General features: G+C 43.5%; 1 protein-coding gene across 3 annotated transcripts in view; it reads right to left on the minus strand.

The window, feature by feature from the left end:
• Nucleotides 1-2170: 2170 nt before the first annotated feature.
• LOC136581636 (uncharacterized) overlaps nucleotides 2171-22336 on the minus strand; it is a 43920-nt gene continuing 23754 nt past the window's right edge. For 2 of the 3 annotated variants that reach the window (XM_066582255.1, XM_066582253.1), the window contains exons 5-12: nucleotides 17204-17343; nucleotides 14226-14414; nucleotides 14026-14115; nucleotides 10241-10330; nucleotides 6846-6971; nucleotides 5871-6002; nucleotides 4866-4982; nucleotides 2171-4779 (exon numbers count right to left, since the gene is read on the minus strand). In XM_066582255.1, the coding sequence (XP_066438352.1) occupies nucleotides 4657-4779; nucleotides 4866-4982; nucleotides 5871-6002; nucleotides 6846-6971; nucleotides 10241-10330; nucleotides 14026-14115; nucleotides 14226-14414; nucleotides 17204-17343 (1007 nt within the window). In that variant the 3' untranslated portion in view covers nucleotides 2171-4656. The remainder of the gene's footprint in view (nucleotides 4780-4865; nucleotides 4983-5870; nucleotides 6003-6845; nucleotides 6972-10240; nucleotides 10331-14025; nucleotides 14116-14225; nucleotides 14415-17203; nucleotides 17344-22336) is intronic. The other variant, XM_066582254.1, reaches the window with a different exon arrangement.

Below are 22336 nucleotides of genomic sequence, written 5' to 3' on the forward strand. Positions count from 1 at the left end.
CTACTGTGAGGATAGGTCATCAATATTCTCCCTTGAAAACACCTTTAATGGAACTTCATGAGAAACTGGAATAATTTTTTTTATGCATTTGCACCTAAAACCCATAGCAACTTGCTTTATCAACTTCTACTTGCTGCACAGTATCTCAGGTCGTATTACTGATAGAGCATAGATTTTTGGTGCTTTTTTTCTAAACCAAGTTTATTATCTCTAAACCAAGAACTAGAGATGAGCGAGCATACTCGCTAAGGGCAATTACTTGAGCGAGCATTGCCCTAAGGCCTTAGTCAGACGGGCGTTTTTAGCCGCGATTTGCGCATGCGCATGCGTCCGGCGATTTTATAAAACCATTGCTTTGCAATGGTATCGGACACATGAGCGCTTTTTATGCGCTCGTCCGATAAATTATAGAACAAAAAAAATCGCAGATCGCACCTATCTGCGATCTGCGATTCCTGTTCTCTTCTCTATATGCGCTCAATGGGGCCGGTGGCAGCAGCGCCGACCCCATTGAGAACATATAGAAGACAAATCATTCTTCTCTGCCACAGCTGTAACAGCTGTGGCAGAGAAGAACGATGTTTGCCCATTGAATTCAATGGAGCGGCAATACAGCCGCTCCATTGAAAGCAATGGGCTGCCGGCGTGAATTGTCGGGAAGGGGTTAAATATATAAACCCTTCCCCGCAATTCATCCTAAAATGTGTTAAAATAAAAAAAAATTGCAGCCGGAGTCTAGCCGCGGCCGCTGTCAGTTCTCCTGAACTGCTTCTTGGCACTATTCAGCCGGCGGGGCTTTAAAATCCCCGCCTGCTGAATGATCTGCCTCTGATTGGTCAGGGCCCTGACCAATCAGAGGCAGGTTTCACTCACACACCCATTCATGAATTCATGAGTGGGTGAGTGACTGCTGCCTCTCAGCGCTGAGCCAATCAGGGGCAGGTCTGACTCACATCCATTCATGAATTCATGAATGGGTGTGAGTGAGGCATGCCTCTGATTGGCTCAGTGCTGAGCCAATCAGGGGGCAGGTCTGACTCACACCCCCTCCACACCCACTGCAGGACGGCCGCGCGGAGCTCCGGCTGCCGGGAGAAGGTGAGTATACAATTTTTTTTTATTTTAACACATTTTAGGATGCATTGCAGGGAAGGGCTTATATATTTAAGCCCTTACCGACAATTCATCCCGGGCTCGCCTGCAGCGCATTGCTTTAAATGGAGTCGGCTCTATTGCCGTCTCCATTGAATGCAATGCGCTGGACAGCTCCGGCCCGTTTCTAATGAAACGCGGCTAGGAGCAGATTTGCGGGCGATTTGCGGGCGACTTGCGCGCACCGGTCACGCGATTTGCGGATGCGCATCCGTCATGCGATCCGCAAATCGCGCAAAAAAACGCCCGTCTGACTACGGCCTTAGTGAGTACCTGCACGCTCGAGAGAAGAGGTTCGGCTGCCGGCGCGGGTGACAGATGAGTTGCGGCAGTGAGCAGGGGGGAAAAAGAGGGAGAGAGAGATCTCCCCTCCGTTCCTCCCCACTCTCCCCCGCCGCCGGCGACCGAACCTTTTCTCTTGAGCGGGCCGGTACTCGCTAAGGGCAATGCTCGCTCGAGCAATTGCCCTTAGCGAGTATGCTCGCTCATCACTACCAAGAACACAATGAAAGCTATCTGTAATACAGCCTGAGACACTGTCTGTAGAACTACAGTTGAAAGTGGGGGCTACAGTGAGAGCTACAGGCATATGTAACTCCTACTTCAGCTATATCACAGGATGCATTGCTGATAAAACCAAGAGTCTTTTCTTTAAAACAAGAACACAACCAGGCTATATCTGCAATAGGTAATGGTGGACACATCTGGAAGGCTGTATTTACACAGGCATTACAAGTTTTGCCCTAGATTCTGGTGAACAACTTGCATTGCACAACACATGGATACTTGTCCCAATAGCTGAACGATGTGTCGGACACTGTACATTACATGTTCTATTCTCATACTTGTACAAAAACGGGACACGCAGTGATTTTTTCAAACGCGGACCATCAGTCTGATTGACAAAACACTCATGTACATGAACCCATTCACGTGAATTGTGATATGTATGGAATTAGCACAGCTAAAAAAACAATCAGATGGAACTCAAGAATATTTCATGTGCAAATATCCCTATGTGTGATAAAACTATCATAAAGGTCAGTAACAAAATTAAAAAGTCAATAACAAAACATGCCGTAAAATTAATTTATGGGTAAACTTCAGGCCCCTATTTCTATGGCTAATGGAGCTTTAACGACTGACTTAATCCTATGTAGGATCTGACAACCAGAACTTGTAAGAAAATAACTTTATTTTCATTAGAACAGGTGTATTGCTGACATACATTTCCATTAATACTTGTTCATGTCTTTGGATTGCAATACCGTAATTTGTAATAACAGAATAATACACAATTTAAAACATTTTTAAAATATTCAACTTCTAAAACTAGTACATGGGAAAAAATTGGCACAGTTGCCCAGAGCACCCAGATTTCTACTTACATTTTCAAAAGGGTGTCTTAAGAAATGGGAGCTGGACTGTGACATGGGCAACTGCACCACTTTGCACATGCTCTAGTTTCTATAAACCTAACCCAACATACTTAAAACTATGTTTTCGGGTGGCTTCACACAGGCGCATGCGTAGAAATGCTCGCAATAGCGTGACTTTTTGGGTTATAAAGGTCGTGCTGTTGCGTGGAGTTTAAAAAGTATGAACACGCTTGTGTGAAGCCGCCCTTAGGCTGAGTTCTGATATGGCAGTTTCACCACAGGGGTCAGATGTACAGTGTTCCTGAATGAGGGCCTTTCAATTCCCATACATGCTTAGCAGCAGTTGCCACATATTAATGCAATGTGGGATTTTATAGCCTTTCTCCCTGTAAAGCCTCCAACCCACTGGCCATGTGTCTCAGTTGCGTTTGAGAGGCTTGGGCACAACTTGCATCCGAAACCAATATCCAAACAGCCTGAATATAGATGTGTATTTGCACGTCCTAATTCTTGTCTATAGGACATGCAATGAGGTTTTTTTTGTCCATGTGACAAAAGCAGCAGTGTACATAGTCCTATAGGCTATAATGGGTTTGTGTGCTGTTCGTCAATTAACACAGACAGCACACAGAGCCAAACAGCAGACTTCAAATCTAAAGTATTCCATTGATTTCTTAAGGGAATCCCCACCATAGTCTATACAGTGGAGTCATAATCCATCCATTAAAGAGGAAATATCTTTACGATTACAATATGTATAAAAATGATTTTTCAAAAAAAGACATTAAATAACAGAACGACGCATATACAGGACCCAGGTTCACCAATGGGTAGAAGACATTGATGTTTACTTACACATCAGTATATAGCTATCATAAATGTGCCTGTCGCATGAATAATAGAGGCATCGCTGTGTATCCCAAAAGTTGTTATAATAGAATACACAACATATAAAATCACTGCACTAAAGCGATGCCAGAGTATGCTGCCCACAGACAGATCCATGTGAGCCCCACATAAATGCCGCATGCATGTAAGCTAGCACTATTAGATGTTAGGAAATAGCTAGAGGGGTGTTTGGTGCCGGAGTTCAGCTCACTAAATGGGTATGGTCATATTATGTAGTGCTATCTTCTTTATCCCATACATTTGTTTGTTCTGCAGGGATAATTGAACTACCTGTGTCTGTTGATGTGATTGAATTCTTTTAAGGCTAACTTCACCCGGCGAGTGCGATATCGCGCTCATCAACATGGTTTTCTCGCCTGTGTGCAGTTGGCATATGGGCAGTGTGTTATAATGCTGCTATTTTGTATATATTGGGTTAATTACTGCTAGTAGATAATATATATATATACTATGTGGGGTTTACTTGGACATGTTTGTGGGCATACACTTTTAGTTGCCACTGCAGCGTACTAATCTATATTCTATACATTGCCATGAGGTGGAAAGATAAAGGAAATAAATCCCTTTGAGCGGCCTGGCTGGATGCATGCGACAAGCATGTTTAGGATAGTTTTTTACTAATGTCTAATGCATTACATTCATGCGGTGGGATCTATTCATGTGCGACACACCGTTATACCTCTTTTATGCATGCGACAGACACATTTATGATAGCCATTGGTGAACTGGGGTACTATATATGTATCATTTTGTACTTTATTTGAATGTCTTTATTGGAAAATAATTTTTATACACTTTGTAATAAAGATACTTACTCTTTAATGGATGGCGTATGACTCCATTGTGTGTTCTGGTTTCTAGTTTGATGGGAGTTGCTACAATATGTACAAGAAGGAGGTTATTGATGCACCTAGCCATGTTGTACAATCTCATGTCCTTGAGTTGTTGGCAATCATTACTTAGTCTATACAGTGCAGATGTTTCAATTTACATCCTTGATTTAAAAAAAAAAAAAAAAGAAACCTCTTCTTTATACAGAATCTGCATGCAGATTTTTTCCCATTGACTGGGCTAAAACCAGGACCTGCAACAAATTAGAACCTGCAGCAACATTTTTGGACATGGCCAAACCGTGTCATTACTATTTTTACAAAAATACAAAGTAAACATTCAGGTAAAAACTGTTGGAGTATTAAAAGTTGAAAGAAGCCAGTCATTATATGATGTCCTTTGGTTTCTCGGCCAGGAACAGGCCCCAGCGCTGATCACCCAGGCTACAGCGATGAAGCTTTTCCTTCCAGCCTTCAATAATGTAGTTGTAATCCTCTTCAGAGAAACTCTACATGGAAGAGGAAGTGACAATTACTGGACATTACCGAGTGTTGTGTCAGGCACATTACACCGCCCAGGACTTTAGGCCATTACCTCTAGAAATTCCTGCTTTATCTCTCGTGTATGTGCAAGCTCCTTTTTCAGCACTTGTACAAATTGTTCTGTCCGATCCTGAACCTGAACTCTGACAAAACCAACTTTCTGCAAGAACTGAGGAGAGAAGTGAAAGGTTACAAGTAGACGGTCTACTATGGCACATCACTGCATGAATCCAACAAAGTGTTAGAATGAGCTTTATTAATCCAAGAACGTAAAAAGAACAAAGAATCAGAGTAGTGGAAGGATTCTGTACGGGAATGATAGATCCAAAGTATGCGGACAACATCAAGCTGGTGCAGATGATGTTCCATTAGGATGTCAAGGCTCTGGACAGAATGAGGGCAGCACGATGTCCTCATTGAGGGGATGAAGGGCTGACCTGGTCGTCTCGAAAGACGATTTAGCAAAGGATTCCAGTCGTCTATCGTGCTGTTCTTTAAAAGATGACGCATCTGCCAGGGACAGGGTAGTGCGTTTGGACAGTTGTGACGCTGGAGCATTCACCGGTGGTGAAGACCACCACCTTTTTAACTATGGGAGGGGTATAGCTGGTAGGAGGAGTCCACTCTTCCTTTGCTTAGTGTCCATATCCTAGTGGCAGGAGCTATACACAAGGTCTTCACTGTGTCCCCCAATGGCACAGCTAAGAAGTTAAATTTGTCTTATAATGTATGCCAATTTCTAGCATAAATTATAATAAATCTGTAAAGCTGTCAAGGCCCCACCTTCTGCAGGCCCCACACACTTTATGAATAGCGACAAGAGCAGTGTAAAATTAAAAAAGGTTCAAATTTTTGCACCATAAAGCTAGCATAAAGCCATTTATATATTGCCCCCCTCTAGCACAAATGTATTCCAGTTGCCTGCTTTTCAGTAAACTAAAAAGAAATGTGGTTCTTCAGATGGGAAAAGTCTTTTACCTTTGAAATACTAAGATCATAGCTACCATGTACTGAAAGATGAGCACCCATAGCAGCCCTACGTGTGTTCTCGAATTACCTTGCCATACTGCTCAGGTGTATATAGAACATAACCCCTCTTCTTCACATACTCCTCAAACACTGAAGACCACGGCCGTCCACCACAACAGTAATCTGTTATTAAGAGTTTCCCTCCTGGTTTCAGCCAAGACTGTAAAAGAATGAAAAGAAGAAAAAAAACATACCACATTTAAAGGGAACCTGTCACCGCTCTAATTCATCAATAACTAACTTATGGTGCTGTTAGGCAAGGTGACAGTGGCTGGATGGTGCATTTTTATACTCACCTGCTCCCTGCGGTGCCTGCCACTGAAGTCCACACTTTGCACAGAAATCTGAATCTTTTCAGATTGCGGTGCACATGCTCCTCCATAGACTTGTATGGGTGAGTGCATGCACAAGGCACTGAAAAAAGTCAGATTTTTGTGTACCGCACGCCTTCCGCGCTGGGCACCGTGGGAACAAGGAAGCAGGGGAGTACAAAAAATACATCATTCAGATCCCTGTCACCTCGCCTAACAGCATCATAAGTTACTTTATGGTGCTTCAGGCAGGCCACCTGAGAGAAAAGACAAAATTAAATGCAACAGTCCTTAATGGGGTTGTTCAGCATTAACTCCCCTACAGTTTAGAATGAGTGTTGTTCATTCTGCAGAAGAGAGATATTACAGTTTTGGACAAACGCAAGTCGTTCTACTTCAAAGGGCTGTAGCTCCGGCTCTATCAGTGCTTTTAGTGTTGTTTAAAGGCATCTAAAAGTTTATACAGAAAATTTTAAAAAGTTATTTTTCCCTTACGCAATGCTTTAAATATTGAAAAAATAAAGATCCACTTTTGGAAAAGCTATGCATAGATGGTAAAGATAACTGCATATACTGTATCTAATCACTACCACTTTTATCTGATAATACAGTAGGAAAACTGGGAAATGGGGGAGTGACATTTCTGCCCCCCCCCCCCCCCCAAGGTCACTTAAGTTTTCATTTGGTCTTACATAGAACTTCCTGAAAAGTGCTCCTTTGTCGTTGATGTGCAGAATGGTGTCTCGGCTGTACACCACATCAAATGATGCTTCAGGGAAGATCCTTCTTGTGGCATCTCCTATTTCAAACTGCACCTGCTAAAATAAGAAAAGGTTTTATAAAACCTTAGAAGGGCATCTTCACACATAGCAGAAATGCTGCAGAAAATCTCATAGCAAATCTGCATCATTTCCGCATCACAACCCCCATCAAAATCTATATCATTGGTACAATTTTGACTGGAAATCAGGTGCATGCCTGCAGCTGATTTCATCCTCGCCTGCTATCCTCTCATCTCAAAATACTGCGTGCTGCAGTACCCAGAACGCAGTGCATATGGGCAGCTGCTAATGAGTGCCACCATCACCAATCATGTGATACTGAAGTGGCATCACAGGACTGTCTTAACACATGAAAGCCAGTGGTGGCGCTCAGCAGCAATTGCCAGTGCATACTGTGCTCTGGGTACAGCAGCACACAGTATTAGGAAGTGAGAAGAGCGTAGCGCAGGCTGAGATCAGCTGCAGATCCACAGCTGATTTTGAGTTAAAATCTGCAGCAATGGTGCAGATTTTGACAGGGTTTTTGATGAGGAAATGCTGGTAGTTAGGTCTACCAGAACACATGGTTCTATCACTGATTAAAGAGTAACTGCGCTTTTTCAAACTTTTGACATGTCAGAGGAACATGTTAAAATTTTTGATAGTGGGGGTTCTGCTGCTGAGACACCAACTGGTTGCTAAAACGAGGGGGATGCAGAGCATTGTGTCCCTTCATCTGTCTGTGCTGCCTGTTGGTTCCTCTCAGCGGCTGAACACGGATGCTTAGAGGTCTATAGAAAATATTGTAGGAGTGCAGTGTACAGATGGCTTGGAGAGGGCGATAGACAGCGATTCTGATACCTGAGAGAAAGAGAACATCTGTGAGGGTGGCAGAAACTAGATAAAAAGATCAGCTCCTACCACACACAGGGGGAAAAAAGCTGGCTGCTAGCCAGATAGAGACAGTCTGTAGGAGCAGCCATCAGAAACTTGGAGCCTAAGGTGCAGTTTGGACCAGTATGGGCCTGTCACCCATCTGAAAGAGGAGGATGCCCTTTAGATGCCCCGGGTGGGAGGTTTGTGATGGGGACTCTGTGGGTTGTGAACCATGGATATTGTATGTACCACAAGTTTTGCTATGCTTTGATGTGAAATAAAACTGGCAGGTGCCAGATTTTTAAAAAGTTCCTGTCTCTGGAGTGTTTGTACATTAAGGCCTTAGTCAGACGGGCGTTTTTTCGCGCGATTTGCGCATGCGCATGCGTCCGGCGATTTTTTAAAACCATTGCTTTGCAATGGTATCGGACACATGAGCGCTTTTTATGCGCTCGTCCGATAAATTATAGAACAGAAATCGCAGATCGCGCCTATCTGCGATCTGCGATTCCTGTTCTCTTCTCTATATGCGCTCAATGGGGCCAGCGGCAGCAGCGCCGACCCCATTGAGAACATATAGAAGACAAATCATTCTTCTCTGCCACAGCTGTAACAGCTGTGGCAGAGAAGAACGATGTTTGCCCATTGAATTCATTGGAGCTAGCAATACAGCCGGCTCCATTGAAAGCAATGGGCTGCCGGCGTGCGCGGGATGAATTTTCGGGAAGGGCTTAAATATATAACCCCTTCCCTGCAATTCATCAAGAAAAATGTTAAAATAAAAAATATATATATACTCACCTGCTCCCGGCAGCCGGAGTTCCGCACGGCCGGCCTGCAGTGGGTGTGAAGGGGGTGTGAGTCAGACCTGCCTCTGACTGGCTCAGCGCTGAGCCAATCAGGTGGCAGGTCTGACTCACACCCCCTTCACACCCACTGGAGGCCGGCTGCGCGGAACTTCGTCTGCCAGGACAAGGTGAGTATATATATATTTTTTATTTTAACACTTTTCTGGATGAATTGCAGGGAAGGGCTTATATACCGTATTTTTCGCTCTATAAGACGCACCTGATGATTAGACGCACCTAGGTTTTAGAGAAGGAAAATGGGGAAAAAATGATTTTGAACTCCCCCAGACCAGGCAGTGAGGGAGGTATTACATTAGGAATAAAGAGCAGTAGTACTGCCTCGGAACGAAGTATATACCATCAGATCAACCTGCCATTAAGGATCCAGGAAAGCTGAGTGTAAATGTAATGGTTATCTTTCTACTTGTCACCTAGCTTTCCAGGAGCCCTGAATGCCATGTTTGACTAGTTATAGCAATGCATGTTGTATACTTGCTTGAATAACTCTGGAGTTGGCATTCAGGATCCTGGAAGAGCTGGGTGACAATGTAATGAGGATTCCATTAGTTGTCACCCAACTTTCCAGGAGCTCTGCATGGTATGTCTCATTATGGTTATGTATGGAGTAGATATCTGTGCATAAATAGGCCAAAATGTATACAACATACAAGCAGCTCTCTCCCCTTCCCCCCTGCTATGTAGCCGGCAGATGTGATAGCTGTCTTTAACTACAGCTGATAGATAAGTCAGAGGGGGGGGCAGCAGTTCCTCTTACTAATCAGCTGTTTTATGGGCGCTGGGCTCTGCTATGGCACGCTGTCTGTGGGCTTCATAGCAGGAGCCGCTGGCTGCCCGACCAACTGTCGAGCTCCCTGCTGCTCCCCGCCCCCACCAATCAGCTGTTTTATGAGCGCTGGGCTCTGCTATGGAGCGATCATTATCACACTATCTGTGAGCTTCATAGCAGGAGCCGTGGCCGCCCGTAAAACAGCTGAGCTCCCTGCTACTTCCCCGCCCCCACCAATCAGCTGTTGGGCCGGCCGCTCTGCTCTCCTGCTGTGTTGGCTTTGTACGCCGGCTGCACATTCGCTCTATAGGACGCACAGACTTTTTCTCCCCATTTTGGAGGGAAAAAAAGTGCGTCTTATAGAGCGAAAAATACGGTATTTAAGCCCTTCCCGACAATTCATCCCACACTCGCCCGCAGCGCATTGCTTTCAATGGAGCCAGCTGTATTGCCGGCTCCATTGAATGCAATGCGCTGGACAGCTCCGGCCCGTTTCTAATGAAACGCGGCTAGGAGCAGATTTTCGGGCGATTTTCGGGCATCGGTCACGCGATTTGTGGATGCGCATCCGTCATGCGATCCGCAAATCGCGCGAAAAAACGCCCGTCTGACTAAGGCCTAAGTGCCCATTCCCGACGGAGAGGTCGGCGATCTAGGATGCAAGTAACCCCAATCAGCCACATATGGAGGAGGATGCAGGCAAATGGGATGGTGCACAAAGCTGCAGAGTGCAAGCGACGTGTAAAATGGAAGTCCGCTACGAGCAGTGTTGCTAATTCTCCAACCTACCCAACAGGCTTAGTTACATAACTCACCTCAGGAGCATTCTCCTTCACAGCCCTCTCCATGGCAATTTCCACCATGTTAGATGACAGATCCATCCCTAGGACTTCAACCCCATACGTCTGTCAACAGTAAAAGAAAAAAACAAGCATATGTGGCCTAAGTGTTCAGAAAAGAGCTACTATTAATAAAGTGGAACTAACCCAGAGACAAAAAACGAGATTTCTTGCACTTACCATAAAATCTCTGTCTTATCTCATTCTTTGCAGTACACAGTTGAAGATCATGGGTATAGGTACTGCCACTAGGAAGCGGACACTAAACAGAAGAGTGTCAACTCCTCCTACCAAGCTTGTTAGGTTCTGCTGGAGTTTGCTGTTCTACAGGGTTCCAGAAGCACACCTGCACAGGTGAAGGTTAATTGAGCTGGCTGGGTGTGGTTGTACTGGTCAGCCAATCCCCTGTGTTTGGGGGTAGATATATACCCCAGCCCCCTGCAAGAGGAAGCTGTATTTCCTCAGTCTTTGTGCCTGTGTTTGTGTCATGTCAGCTTGTAGCTTGCTGTGTGTGTAGTGTCTGGTCAGCTTGCAGCTTGCTGAGTGCTTGGTGTCCTGTGCTGCCTGTTTTGTGTCATGCTAGAGCAGTGACTGCAAGACACAAGGAGCTTTGATCGCGGCCTTGCAGTTTAAGTTCATTGGCCAATGTGCAAACTAATCGCTCGTCTTTATATTCAGCTTTATCATCTGCTGTGGTAAGTGAGTTTGTGCATTTGTTTGGTCGTACTTGTCCTGGTTCCGTGTACCAGCAATTCTGGGAGAGCCAGGGCCGAGGTTCAAGCGTGGGGCCGCCTTTATTGGGACGATCGCTCTGCTTGTTAGGTAGAGTCTAGTCATCTTCCCTTTAGCACAGGGTCAGTTTCCCCTTCCGCGTTTTGTATGCCAGTACTGTCATTTTCCCCAGTCTGTTGCTTAGTGCTTAGGTGCCCACACTAACAAAGCTAATCGGTTTGTATGCAAGCAGTAGCAGAAGCAGAGTAGGATGAAAACAATGATACATTAAAACAATAAACAGTAGAACACCATGCGGGTCACCAAGAATAAACACTTCAACAAAGAGCCAATTGCGTAGGTGCTGTGTTCCCAAATGAACAAGGTGAGAAAGATTTTATGGCAGTGCAAACAGTCTCATCCATGTCATTAGGGGACACAGCTGAAGACCAAGGGGCTTTCTAGAGCAGTCTGCAGGGGTGGTAATTTTAGAGAGGAAATCATGCAATCAATTATATAGCCATCTGCAGCACACACCGAGGAAGAGAGGTGTCAGCTGATGAAATTTGTGAACTTTGTAAAACTTTTGAAAAGTGTATAGAGGTCCATGTGGCGGCCTTGCAAATTTGAAGAGCAGAAGCACCGTTGCGTTCCACCCTGGAGGCGCCCACAGCTCAGGTTGAATGTGAAATGACACCCTCGGTAGCCTCAAGGTCACGTCTCGTACCATTAGGAATCACAAAAAAAGGGTCAGGACACTTGAAGGTGGATGTCTGAGACAAGTAAATTCACAGAGTATGAACTAAATCCAACCTATGGAGAGCTTGTGCCTTCGATGAGTATGAAGGACAGAAAGAGGGTAGAATAAGGTCCTCATTATTGTGGAAAGACAACACCACCTTCAGCAGGAAGGAGGGCACAGGGTGGAGGACCAACTTTTCCTGATGCAATACAGTGAATGGGGACTTGACTGACATGGCTGCAAGTTCGGAGACTTGGCGAATGGATGTGACAGCCAGCAAAAACAATATCTTGCAGGCCAAGCAGCAAGCCAGAATGTTATGCAAAGACTTGAAGGGATGTGACTGCCAGGCATCTAGGACCAGATTAAAGTCTCAAGATGGAACTGAAGAATGGTAGAGAAGGGCGGCATGCGCGACTCCATGTATGAACGTGCGAGCAGTCAATTTTGACACCAAAGGACTCCGAAAAAGAATAGACAAGGCCGATACCTGACCTTTTAAGGAAATGAGGCACAAACCCATGTCAAGACGCTCTTGGAGAAATTACAGGAGGTGGGACAGACAAAAATGCATGAGATGTAAATGTCATTGCTCGAACCAGAGGAAGAAAGCCTTCCATGCACAGTGGTAAACACGAGCGGATGTGGGTTTTCTAGCATTCATCATAGTATGGATGACAGGTTCCGTGAAACCATGGGCTCCCAGGATCACAGCTTCAACCACCATGTCATTAAACAAAGAGTGGATAAACTCGGATGTAAGTGGGGTCCCTGTAAGGAGATCTTCTCAAAGATGTAGACGCAACAGAGTACCACGTGTGTCAAGCGTGTCCGGAGCCACAAGGATCACTGAAAGGCCTTCCAGTTTGATCTTTTTGAGACGCTAAGAGATGAGTGGGACAGACAAACGTGAAATTTGACACGAGCATTGGTTATGTCATAAATAGGAAAAGCTAATGGGTCCCAACTCGATTATTCAATTGTAAGTGCAAAACAATTAGCGTCAAAATTTTACGTACATAATCTAAATCTCTCACTTCCCAAAGTCATAGAAACATGTCGCCAGTCTTCAGTGTTTGTTATTTTCTCTGAATCTCAGAATATAGGGCTGGCATTAGACTTTCCCTGTTACCCTATGGAGGAGGCCGAACAATGTGGCGTTAACCATCCTTTTGCCTGTCCTACCCTCAGAAGAACAGGAGGCATGGTCGACCGCTAACTGGACCCTGACCCACCAGCCATAGTGTTCCTCTAGAACCAGAGAACTCCCTTCTCAAAGGCAGGTGAGCACTGGGGTGCACACTGCTGGACTCTCTACCCATCCCTTTCACTAGCAAATTTCATGCCCAAACTCTCCAGTGGACAATCCTCTCTAGGTGGAACAAATCTGCTCGCTTACTCAATAGAAAGATCCATCTACATTTGACACTGTGATGCTCCCTACAGTGATGCCTAGACTTCCCTCAGGCTCACCTGGGACAATCCTTTCGGGCACTTCAGTGGCTGGTCCTCACCATGGATGCCAGTCTTCTCAGATGGGGGGATATACAACACAATCTCACAGCACAAAAAGCGTGAAAAATGGCAACTACATCCCAATGTGTTTCAAGAACTTTGCCGAGGTTGGGGTTGCCGAGACGTCGACGTCATGGCATCCTGAGTCATTGTTCACACCTGAAGTCTGCTCACCTCACAGACAGAAGGAAACCCCACTCAGAAACACATGCATGCATAGCTAAAACAGGAATTAGTTCAAGTGTCCACACACCAAGAAATGGACTACAGAGTCAGACCCCAACCAGATGTAAAAGGAAACATGTTGTCAGATATCACCACCTGACATCATACAGGATATCAGATGTCTGGAGGCCGCACCTGATAAAAGGGAAGGGAGCAGGGGCCCATAGAACATGCAGACAGTGAGATCAGGTGTCCAGACCGTCTGCTAGGAAGGTGGGGAAAGCAACTCAAGATAGCAGCATACATGACACCAAGTACTGAAAAGATGATAATGGATTAATGACCAGCACCCTCTAGTAAGAGGGGCTAGTATTTATGTGCACAAACCGATGGCGATTGGCTTGCTGGAGAACTCCACACCGTCATTCAGCCAAATCAACCACATCTGCAACAGTGTGCTCCTGGAAACCAATAGAACTACATGTCCCAGGAGTACAATGTGACAGGTAGGTCTTGCAATTATGAATGAAACCTTTTGGAAGCCCAAGCCAATCTATTTAGAATACATTTTTCCCACAGAATATAAACAGTGTTATGTAGATAAATAACTATGACAATGTGGACCTACCTTGGCCATGTAGAAGTCTCCTCCACCAATGCCACAGCCCACATCAATGACTCGCTGACCAGGGACAAGGTTTAGCATGGCAATAAACTCCTACAAGTGAAAAATTGGCGTGTTTACAGAAAAGAGAATATTTCTTGCATCTTCTTAAGAAGAATATTACGTCCTACACCCCTAACTTTCTTCCCCTGAACATGTCTTACCTTAGTTGTTTCCAGCCCTCCGGTGCTCACAAAGCCATCCCCAAATATCTTCTCATATCTGAGTATTCCTTTCCGGGAATACTGCTGATTATCAAGGAACTGCTGGAATGTTGTATAACCCTGGTGACTATTAGTGCTCCGTGGGACCTTCTGCAGCATCCAGCAAACCTGGTTCTGATTTTTCTTTACCTGTAACACATAAATAATATGGTTATGATATGGAAGCAGAACAAAGGACGTCAAAGAAAGAACTAGTGTGATTACAGCGATATAAGAGGTATAACACAAAGGATAGAGAATAATAGGCTGCTCTGCTAAGAAAGAAGAAATTCCCGTATTGACATGTGGAGTGTATTCTGATATAGGGGAATACAATGCAAGTAAAATAATGCAAAAACATTTTAATTACGTGAGGATTTATTCTTCATTCATGCTATCCAGCATTGTGGAGCTTGAATGACAGCTAAATAGTTTGAGCTAAGATTCTGGGGTATGTTCACACATGGTGAAATATACTGTGTTTTTTTTTGCTATGGATTTGGATGCAGAAAATCTGCAGCATATTACAGTAAAGGCCACGTGGGGGAGATTTCAAGAAAAACAATCTGCAGTGTAAAGTGATATGCAGTGCAGATTTTATATCTGCGACATATCAATTTATGCTGTGGATTTTCACTGCAGATTTCACTCCCAGAAATAAGCGGGTTGAAATCTGTTGCAAATCTGCACCCATCATCCGTATTTGCATAAATTGCCCAGAGGAGCTTGCATGGCCATATAAGTCTCCTCACTCACCTCTCAGGTGCCTTCTCACACCTCTTCAGGGTGCTCTCCTTGGGAGAGACAATGACATCCCCCGACCCACTCACCCCGTAGGTGTCCCCACACACTTTTTGGGTGCTCTCCTTAAGGAGAGACAACACCCCTCTTGGCCCACATCACAGGCCTCTCAAAAGCCAAGCCAGAAACCTACTGCACACAGATGAGGGGCAAACATCCTGAAACAGCTATAAGTATATGGTTTTCTGGCTTGGTATCTAATTCCCAATTATTGTTATAAAGACCTGTAAAAAGGGTCTGACATTGATTTGAAGGAATGCTGCCATCAAGTAGGTGGCGCTGCAGAGGTATTGTTCCATCTTCCTTACTTCCACAAATTACCCAGAGGGGCTTGCATGGCCGTGTAAGTCTCCTCACTCACCTCTCAGGTGTCTTCTCACACCCCTACTGGGTACTCTGCTTGGGGAGAGATGATGACATCCACTGACCCACTCACCCCCTCGGTGTCTCCACATACTTTTGGGTGCTCTCCTTAAGGAGAGATGACACCCCTCTTGACACAAATCTGCACCAAAATCTGTGGCAAATCTGTATGCAACATATGTGGGCTTTACAACAAATTTACTGCAAATTTTGCCATGTATCCGTAACAAAGTCCAATAGCAGATTTTTATTTTTTAACCCCTTCCCGCCCCAGGACGTACCGGTACCTCCTGGGAGCCTGGTACTTCCCGCAACAGGACGTACCGGTACGTCCTGGGGATAGCGCAAGATCACATATGAATGAGTCAGTCACAGCCGGCGTCCCGCTGCAACAGCGGGGGGACATCGGAGATACGCCCCCCGCTGTTAACCCCTTCCCTGCCGCGATCTAAGTAGATCGCGGCAGGGAAAGAGTTCACAGAGGGAGCGCGCTCCCTTTGTGTCTCCGGCCGGCTCTCGCGATGTCATCGCGACAGCCCGGCCTGTCACCATGGCAACAGGATGCCAGACACTGGCGGCCTGTATTGCCAATGTCTATGATCGCTGTATAAGCGATAAGGCATGGCAGAAAAGTAGCTCTGCCATGCCTTATGACAGCGATCATAGGCATAGTGCTGCAAGTCCCTCAGAGGGACTCAAATTGTGTAAAAAAAAAGAAAAGAAAAATGTAAAAAAAGAAAAAATGTAAAAAAAAATGTAAAAAAACCCTTCTTTTATGCTTTTTCTAATATTAGCATAAAAGAAGGTAAAAAAAAATTAAAACCCCACATATTGGGTATTGACGCGTCCGTAACTACGTGTACAAAAAGTTGAACATGCTTTTTATTTTGTACGGCAAAAAGCGTAACAAAAACGCTAAAAAAACAGAGGCAAAATGCTAATTTTTAGCATTTTGCCTCCCAAAAAATGCAATAAAAGTGATCAAAAAAGCCGTACATTCCCCAAAATGGAATCAACAAAAACTACAGCTCGTCTCGCAAAAAATAAGCCCTTATAGAGCTCCGTACATAGAAAAATAAAAAAGTTACAGGACTTTGAATGCAGCTATAGAGAAAAAAAAAGATTTCCAAAAAAAGGGTTTTTATTGCAAAAAAGTGTAAAAACCTAAAAAAAAATATAAGAATTTTGGTATCGTTGTAACCGTACCGACCCGCAGAAAAATTTAGTGTGTCATTTATGCTGCACGATTAACGCTGTAAAAAAAAAATCTATGGCAGAATTGATGCGTATTCTCTCCCTGTTATCATAAAAAAAATAATAAAAGTTTTACGATATAGCCTATGTACCCAAAATTGGCACCGATAAAAACTACAGCTCGCCACGCAAAAAAACCCTCTTATATGGCCGCGTCGACATAAAAAAAAAAAAGGTATGGCTTTTGAAAAATGGAGATGGAAAAATACCAAAAATCGCTTGGTCCTCAACGCCAAAATAGTCCATGTCCTTAAGGGGTTAATCTTACAATGGACGGTCTCTTCTGTAATGGTTTTAGTAAGACACGGATAGGCGATTGTCTGTCCCAATCTATTAGCTGCCTAGCTTTTCACAGACCATTCACAGTAACCAACATGCTGTATAGTCATGGGGCTCTACTCTTTGTGAAGTTTTATATATGAAGTACAGAAACCTTCAGATGCAGTTAGGATGTTGGTTAAATTGATAACTGATCTATATACTGCCTGTGTGATTGCAAGAACAGGCAGATGTTGTCTCACCTTTATATATGTTTGCACTGACTTTGACATCACAATCTCAAAACCATTGTCTCCAGACTTCGAGTAAGCTGATGTAAGCAGGTGATTATACTGGGCAGGTGTACGGTAAACCGTGGGATTACAGGTCCTTTCACAGTCTCCTGAAAGCAAACAAACATATCCATTAATGTTTGACATTTTTTGAGGGGCTCGGGAAAGAATGATCAAAGTCCACTTGAAATGAAAATTGATTATTTTAATCTGAAAGTTTCTCAACTCGTCTAGCCTAAAGTATACAATGAGATGGATCTGTGAACACTGAATACATGCTGAAAACATGGCTGAAAGTTATGTAGCATACCTCAGCAGCATAAGAAATGAAAGCTGTGCTGTGATTGGTTGCTGTGGGCAATAAAGACTGATTATCTTTCAGACAGCTTTCATAAGAGTGAAGTGCAGGGCTACTTTTCCATGCCCACCCCGTATAAAGAAAATGTTTTTATCTTTACCCTAGGCCGGGAGCACACTACCGTATTTTGGCCACTGTTTTGCGTCCGTAATATAGAAGTGCATCTTGGCAAATGATCATAGTAATCATGGCATTCCACTAGCACAGATTATTTTAGAGCCTGCAGATCGGTGTTCTTCTAGCAACAGTATTTTCTTTGCACGGATCTGGAATGGACTTTGCATTTTCTTTGCATTTATCTGCCTTCACCAACAAATTTTACAATATTAATCTACAGAATAGAAGGTTCTGGTTAAAAACACAAAAACTTAGACTATCATTGTTCTTTTCCCAAGCCCTTCAATTGGTCTCTGGAATATCACATGGACTGGAATGGTAATTTTATATCGAATTGGATTCCTTAGCACAATCCTGAAATATCTGAATGAAAGATTAATTTTAAAGGCCCTTTAAGAATTTAGGAGAAGAGGGGTGGAGTGACTCCTATTAGGGATGTGATCCTAATATTCAGAATAGTTTTTGTAGAATAGTTATTAGGGTGCTGCCCGTCCAATAACAGTCACCATAGGTAACGGGGCATAGAAATACTTAATCGCAAAATGGAGAAATAATGGACCGTGGGTGCAACCCTTGTAATATAAAGCACATAAAAGCAAAGGGATTAACCCAAATTCTTCTTTATTAATGAAATTATAGCCAGCAAAATAACGCGTTTCAGGGACGCAGCCCCTTCTACAGAAATGGCCGGAATGAAATACTGATAAAACAAATGGAAAATAGAAAGTAGGAAGAACGAGAGACATCATGGTGCTCAGGATGTGAGCGCTAATGCCATGAGCTCGGAGTGTGATGCTGCGGTCTCTGATTGTCAGCAGCATCACCTGTCTTCTGGCAGTCGTCCGCAGACAGGGAAAGGATGGGGTAGCGGGAGCAGCACAGCTGGATACCAAGGGGGGAGGGCAAGTGAGTATACTGTCTTTTAGACTTACAGATTTTTCCTTATATCCATTTCCCTAAAGACTGTTCAAAAAAGTAGTTAAAGTACAGATTACAGCGGCCTTTATTTATTGTACTCTTCACAAAGTTATTTCCATGGCAATGAATAAATAAACATTGTCCTTCCTTGTTATTTTAGTTATGCAACAGAGAGTCATTGCTGAAATGAAACCATCACAGGTAGAAATGTCATTAAGGGCTAATGCCCATGGCCAGATTTCTGCCGCATTGTACGCGGCTGAATTACGCTGCGTTGCCCCGCAGCTTTTAAGGTCTATTGAACCTAATAGCTCAATGTTCAAGCTGCGGAATTCCGCAGCACGAAATAAACAGCTGTATGTTCTAAATACCGTGGGAATACGCGCAACCGGCTTCCATTGTAGTCAATCCAGGCTGGCCATCACACTATACTTCCGCTGTAGCACAGCGGAAGTATCGCGTGAATACTCAGCCCTGCCCACCGCGTCATCTGACACTGCTGGCGCTACATGCGCTGTACTGCACATGTGCGCCAGGCATCCATGCGGGTCGCGTACAGAGGATCCGGAGTGGTAGGTATGAGGGTTTTGGGAGGCAATATGGCAGACTCCGCTGCAATATTCTGCTGGTGGAATCCGTCATGGCCGTGGGCATGAGCCCTAAAAGGGGAAGAGGTAACTTGAAAACAAACAAACCAAATCAGTATTATTATTATTATTGAGAATATGATGACGTGTGAAATCCAGAGAGATAACTATTGTGGGTGCAGAAGATGTAGTCACACCCTAGAGCCTTAGAATGCCCATAAGGTCTCTCTTCCTAATATGAAGAGACTGTACTATGAAGGAAGCCTTGGGCTTATTAACACAGGTGAGTGCGATCTGTGGCTGAGAAGCACGGCCCAATATCACTCTTGTCGACATGCGTTTTTCACAGTGATGCAAGGCGTTTTTGATTAAAAAATGCATCATAACACTTATGTGAAATTCAGATTTTCACACATGTGAAAAAAAACCTAAAGTGTTTCACATTGGCTTTAACCCCTTAGTGACGAAGCCAAATTTTTGAAATCTGTCATGTGTCACTTTGCATATCCCAGAGATTCTGACATTGTTTTTTCGCCACATATTGTACTTCATTTAGGTGGTAAAAATAGACCTTTAGAATTTGTGTATATTTATTAAAAGTGCCAATATTGGGAAAATTTTGAAAAAATTGTCATTTTTTTTCACATTTTCAACTGTAATATCTCAAATATGTGCAAACATACTGTACAAATTTTTGCTAAGATATATATTTCCATCTGTTTACTTTATTATAAATGCAAGTTTGAAAAACTTTCGTTTTTTTTTTAATATTTAGGAGACGTACAAGTTTAACATTACTTTTCAGCATTTTGATGAACACTTTGTTTTCCTACACCAAGCCAAGTTTGCAAAGGCTCATAGGTGTCAGAATTATAGATACCCCTACAAATGACCCTATTTTAAAAATTACACCCCTTAATGTATTCACTGAGGGGGGTCATGAGTACTTTGAACCCACAGTTTTTTTTCAGGAATTAATGCAATTTAGAGGAGAAGAAATAAAATTTCATATTTTTGCAAATATGTCATTTTAAAGACATATTTGTTTTCTATAGTTTACATGAAAATGAGGATTTACACCCCAAAATGGATACTCCTGTTTGTTCTGTATTCGGAAATAAACCCATTGTGGCCCTAATCTTATGTCTCTATGCACAACGGGGCCCAAAATGAAAGGAGTAGTCAGTGTCCTTCAGAACAGAAATTTTGCTTGAAGGCCTTTTAGGCCCCATAGCTCACTTGTAGGACTCTTGAGTGGCCAAAACCATAGAAAACCCCTATAAATGACCCCATTTTGAAAACTAGACCCCTTAACGAATTTATCTAGGGGTTTACTGCCCATTTCAACCCCACAGTTTTTGAATGAATTCAAGAAAAGCAGAAGTAAAAAATTGTGATTTTCCTTTTTTTTGGCAATTCTGACTATTTAAAAAGTTTTTTTTTTAACAGCACACATATGAATGAAGACTTGCATCCCAAAATGGATACCCCTGTTTCTCCAGTGTTAAGAGACATACCCATTGTGACCTTAATCTTATGTCTGGAAGCACAAAGGGGCCCAAAATGAAAGGAGCAGTAGGTGGCTTTCAAAATAGAAATTTTGCCTGAAGGCCTTTTATGCCCCATATCACACTTGTAGAGCCCTTGAGTGTCCAAAACCACAGAGAACCCTGACAAATGACACAATTTTGAAGACTAGACCCTTTAATTAATTTATCTAGGGTTGTACTGTGTATTTTGACCCCACAGTTTTTGAAGGAATTTAAGCAAAGCAGAAGGAAAAGTTGTGTTTTTTAGGCAATTCTGTCATTTTAAAAACAGCTTTTTTTGTACAGCACACACATGAATAAGGACTTGCACCCCAAAATGGATACCCCTGTTTCCCCCGTGTTCAGAGACATAGCCATTGTGGCCCCTATCTTATGTCTGGATGCACAAAGAGGCCCAAACTGAACGGAGTACTTGGTGGCTTTCAGAACAGAAATTTTGCTTGAAGGTGATTTAGGCCCCATTGCCCACTTGTAGAGTTCTTGAGCGGCCAAAACCATAAAGAACCCCCACAAATGACCCCATTTTGAAAACTAGACCCCTTAATGAATTCATCTAGGGGTCTACTGAGAATTTTTACCCAACAATTTTTGAATAAATCTAAGCAAAGAAGTAGGAAAAAACTGCGAGTTTAATTTTGTTTGGCAATTGTGTCAATTTAAAAACTGTTTTCTTTATATAGCACACATATGAATGAAAATTTTTACCCCAAAATGGGTACCCCTGTGGGTGCCGTATTCAGAAACCTACCCATTGTGGGCCCAATCTGCTTACAGGACACATGGCTAGGCCTATAATGGAAGGAACACTTGTTGGATTTCAGGGTACAACTGAATTAATTCTAGGCCCCATTGCCCAATTGTAGAGCCATTGAGCAGCCAAAACGATAAAGAACGAGTTCATCTAGGGGATTACTGCATATTTTGACCCCACAGTATTTGAATGAATCTAAGGAAAGCAGAAGGAAAAAAAATTACGATTTTCATTTTTTGGGGGAATTGCGTCAATTTAAAAACAGGTTTTTTTTTGTATAGCGTACATAGGAATGAAGACGTTCACCCCAAAATGGATACCCCCCTTTGTTCCGTGTTCAGAAACATACCTTTTGTGGCCCTAATCTACTTACAGGACACATGACTAGGCCTATAATGGAGGGAACACTCGTTGGATTGCAGGGCACAACTGAATAAATTCCAGGCCCCATAGAACACTTGTGCGGAAAAAAAAATTGACTCCTTAAAAATAATTCCCCACACACACACCTCCGCGCCCTTTTTGGCCTTCCCCCAATCTTAGATAAAAGCAATAATGTAAACCGTGTGTTTTTTTTCGAAGACAGGGGTAATTACGGGGGCCTGGCTGGGATGGGTACATGGGGCAATAAAATCTGGTATTCCCCCTCCTCTTATCCTTTTTGGGGGGGTATTTCTTGACCCAGTGACAGGGACGGGGTGTAAAAAGTGGTGTTCTGTGAGTCTTCGTAATCTTGCGGAGGTGCGGCGGTCTCACACAGAAGGCGCTCAACAAGCTGCTCCTGGAACTGCAAAAAGGCGAGCGTTCCCGGGGCTTCTTGTA

This window comes from Eleutherodactylus coqui, chromosome 11 (assembly GCF_035609145.1).
Source record: "Eleutherodactylus coqui strain aEleCoq1 chromosome 11, aEleCoq1.hap1, whole genome shotgun sequence".
NCBI classification, from domain to species: Eukaryota; Metazoa; Chordata; class Amphibia; order Anura; family Eleutherodactylidae; genus Eleutherodactylus; species Eleutherodactylus coqui.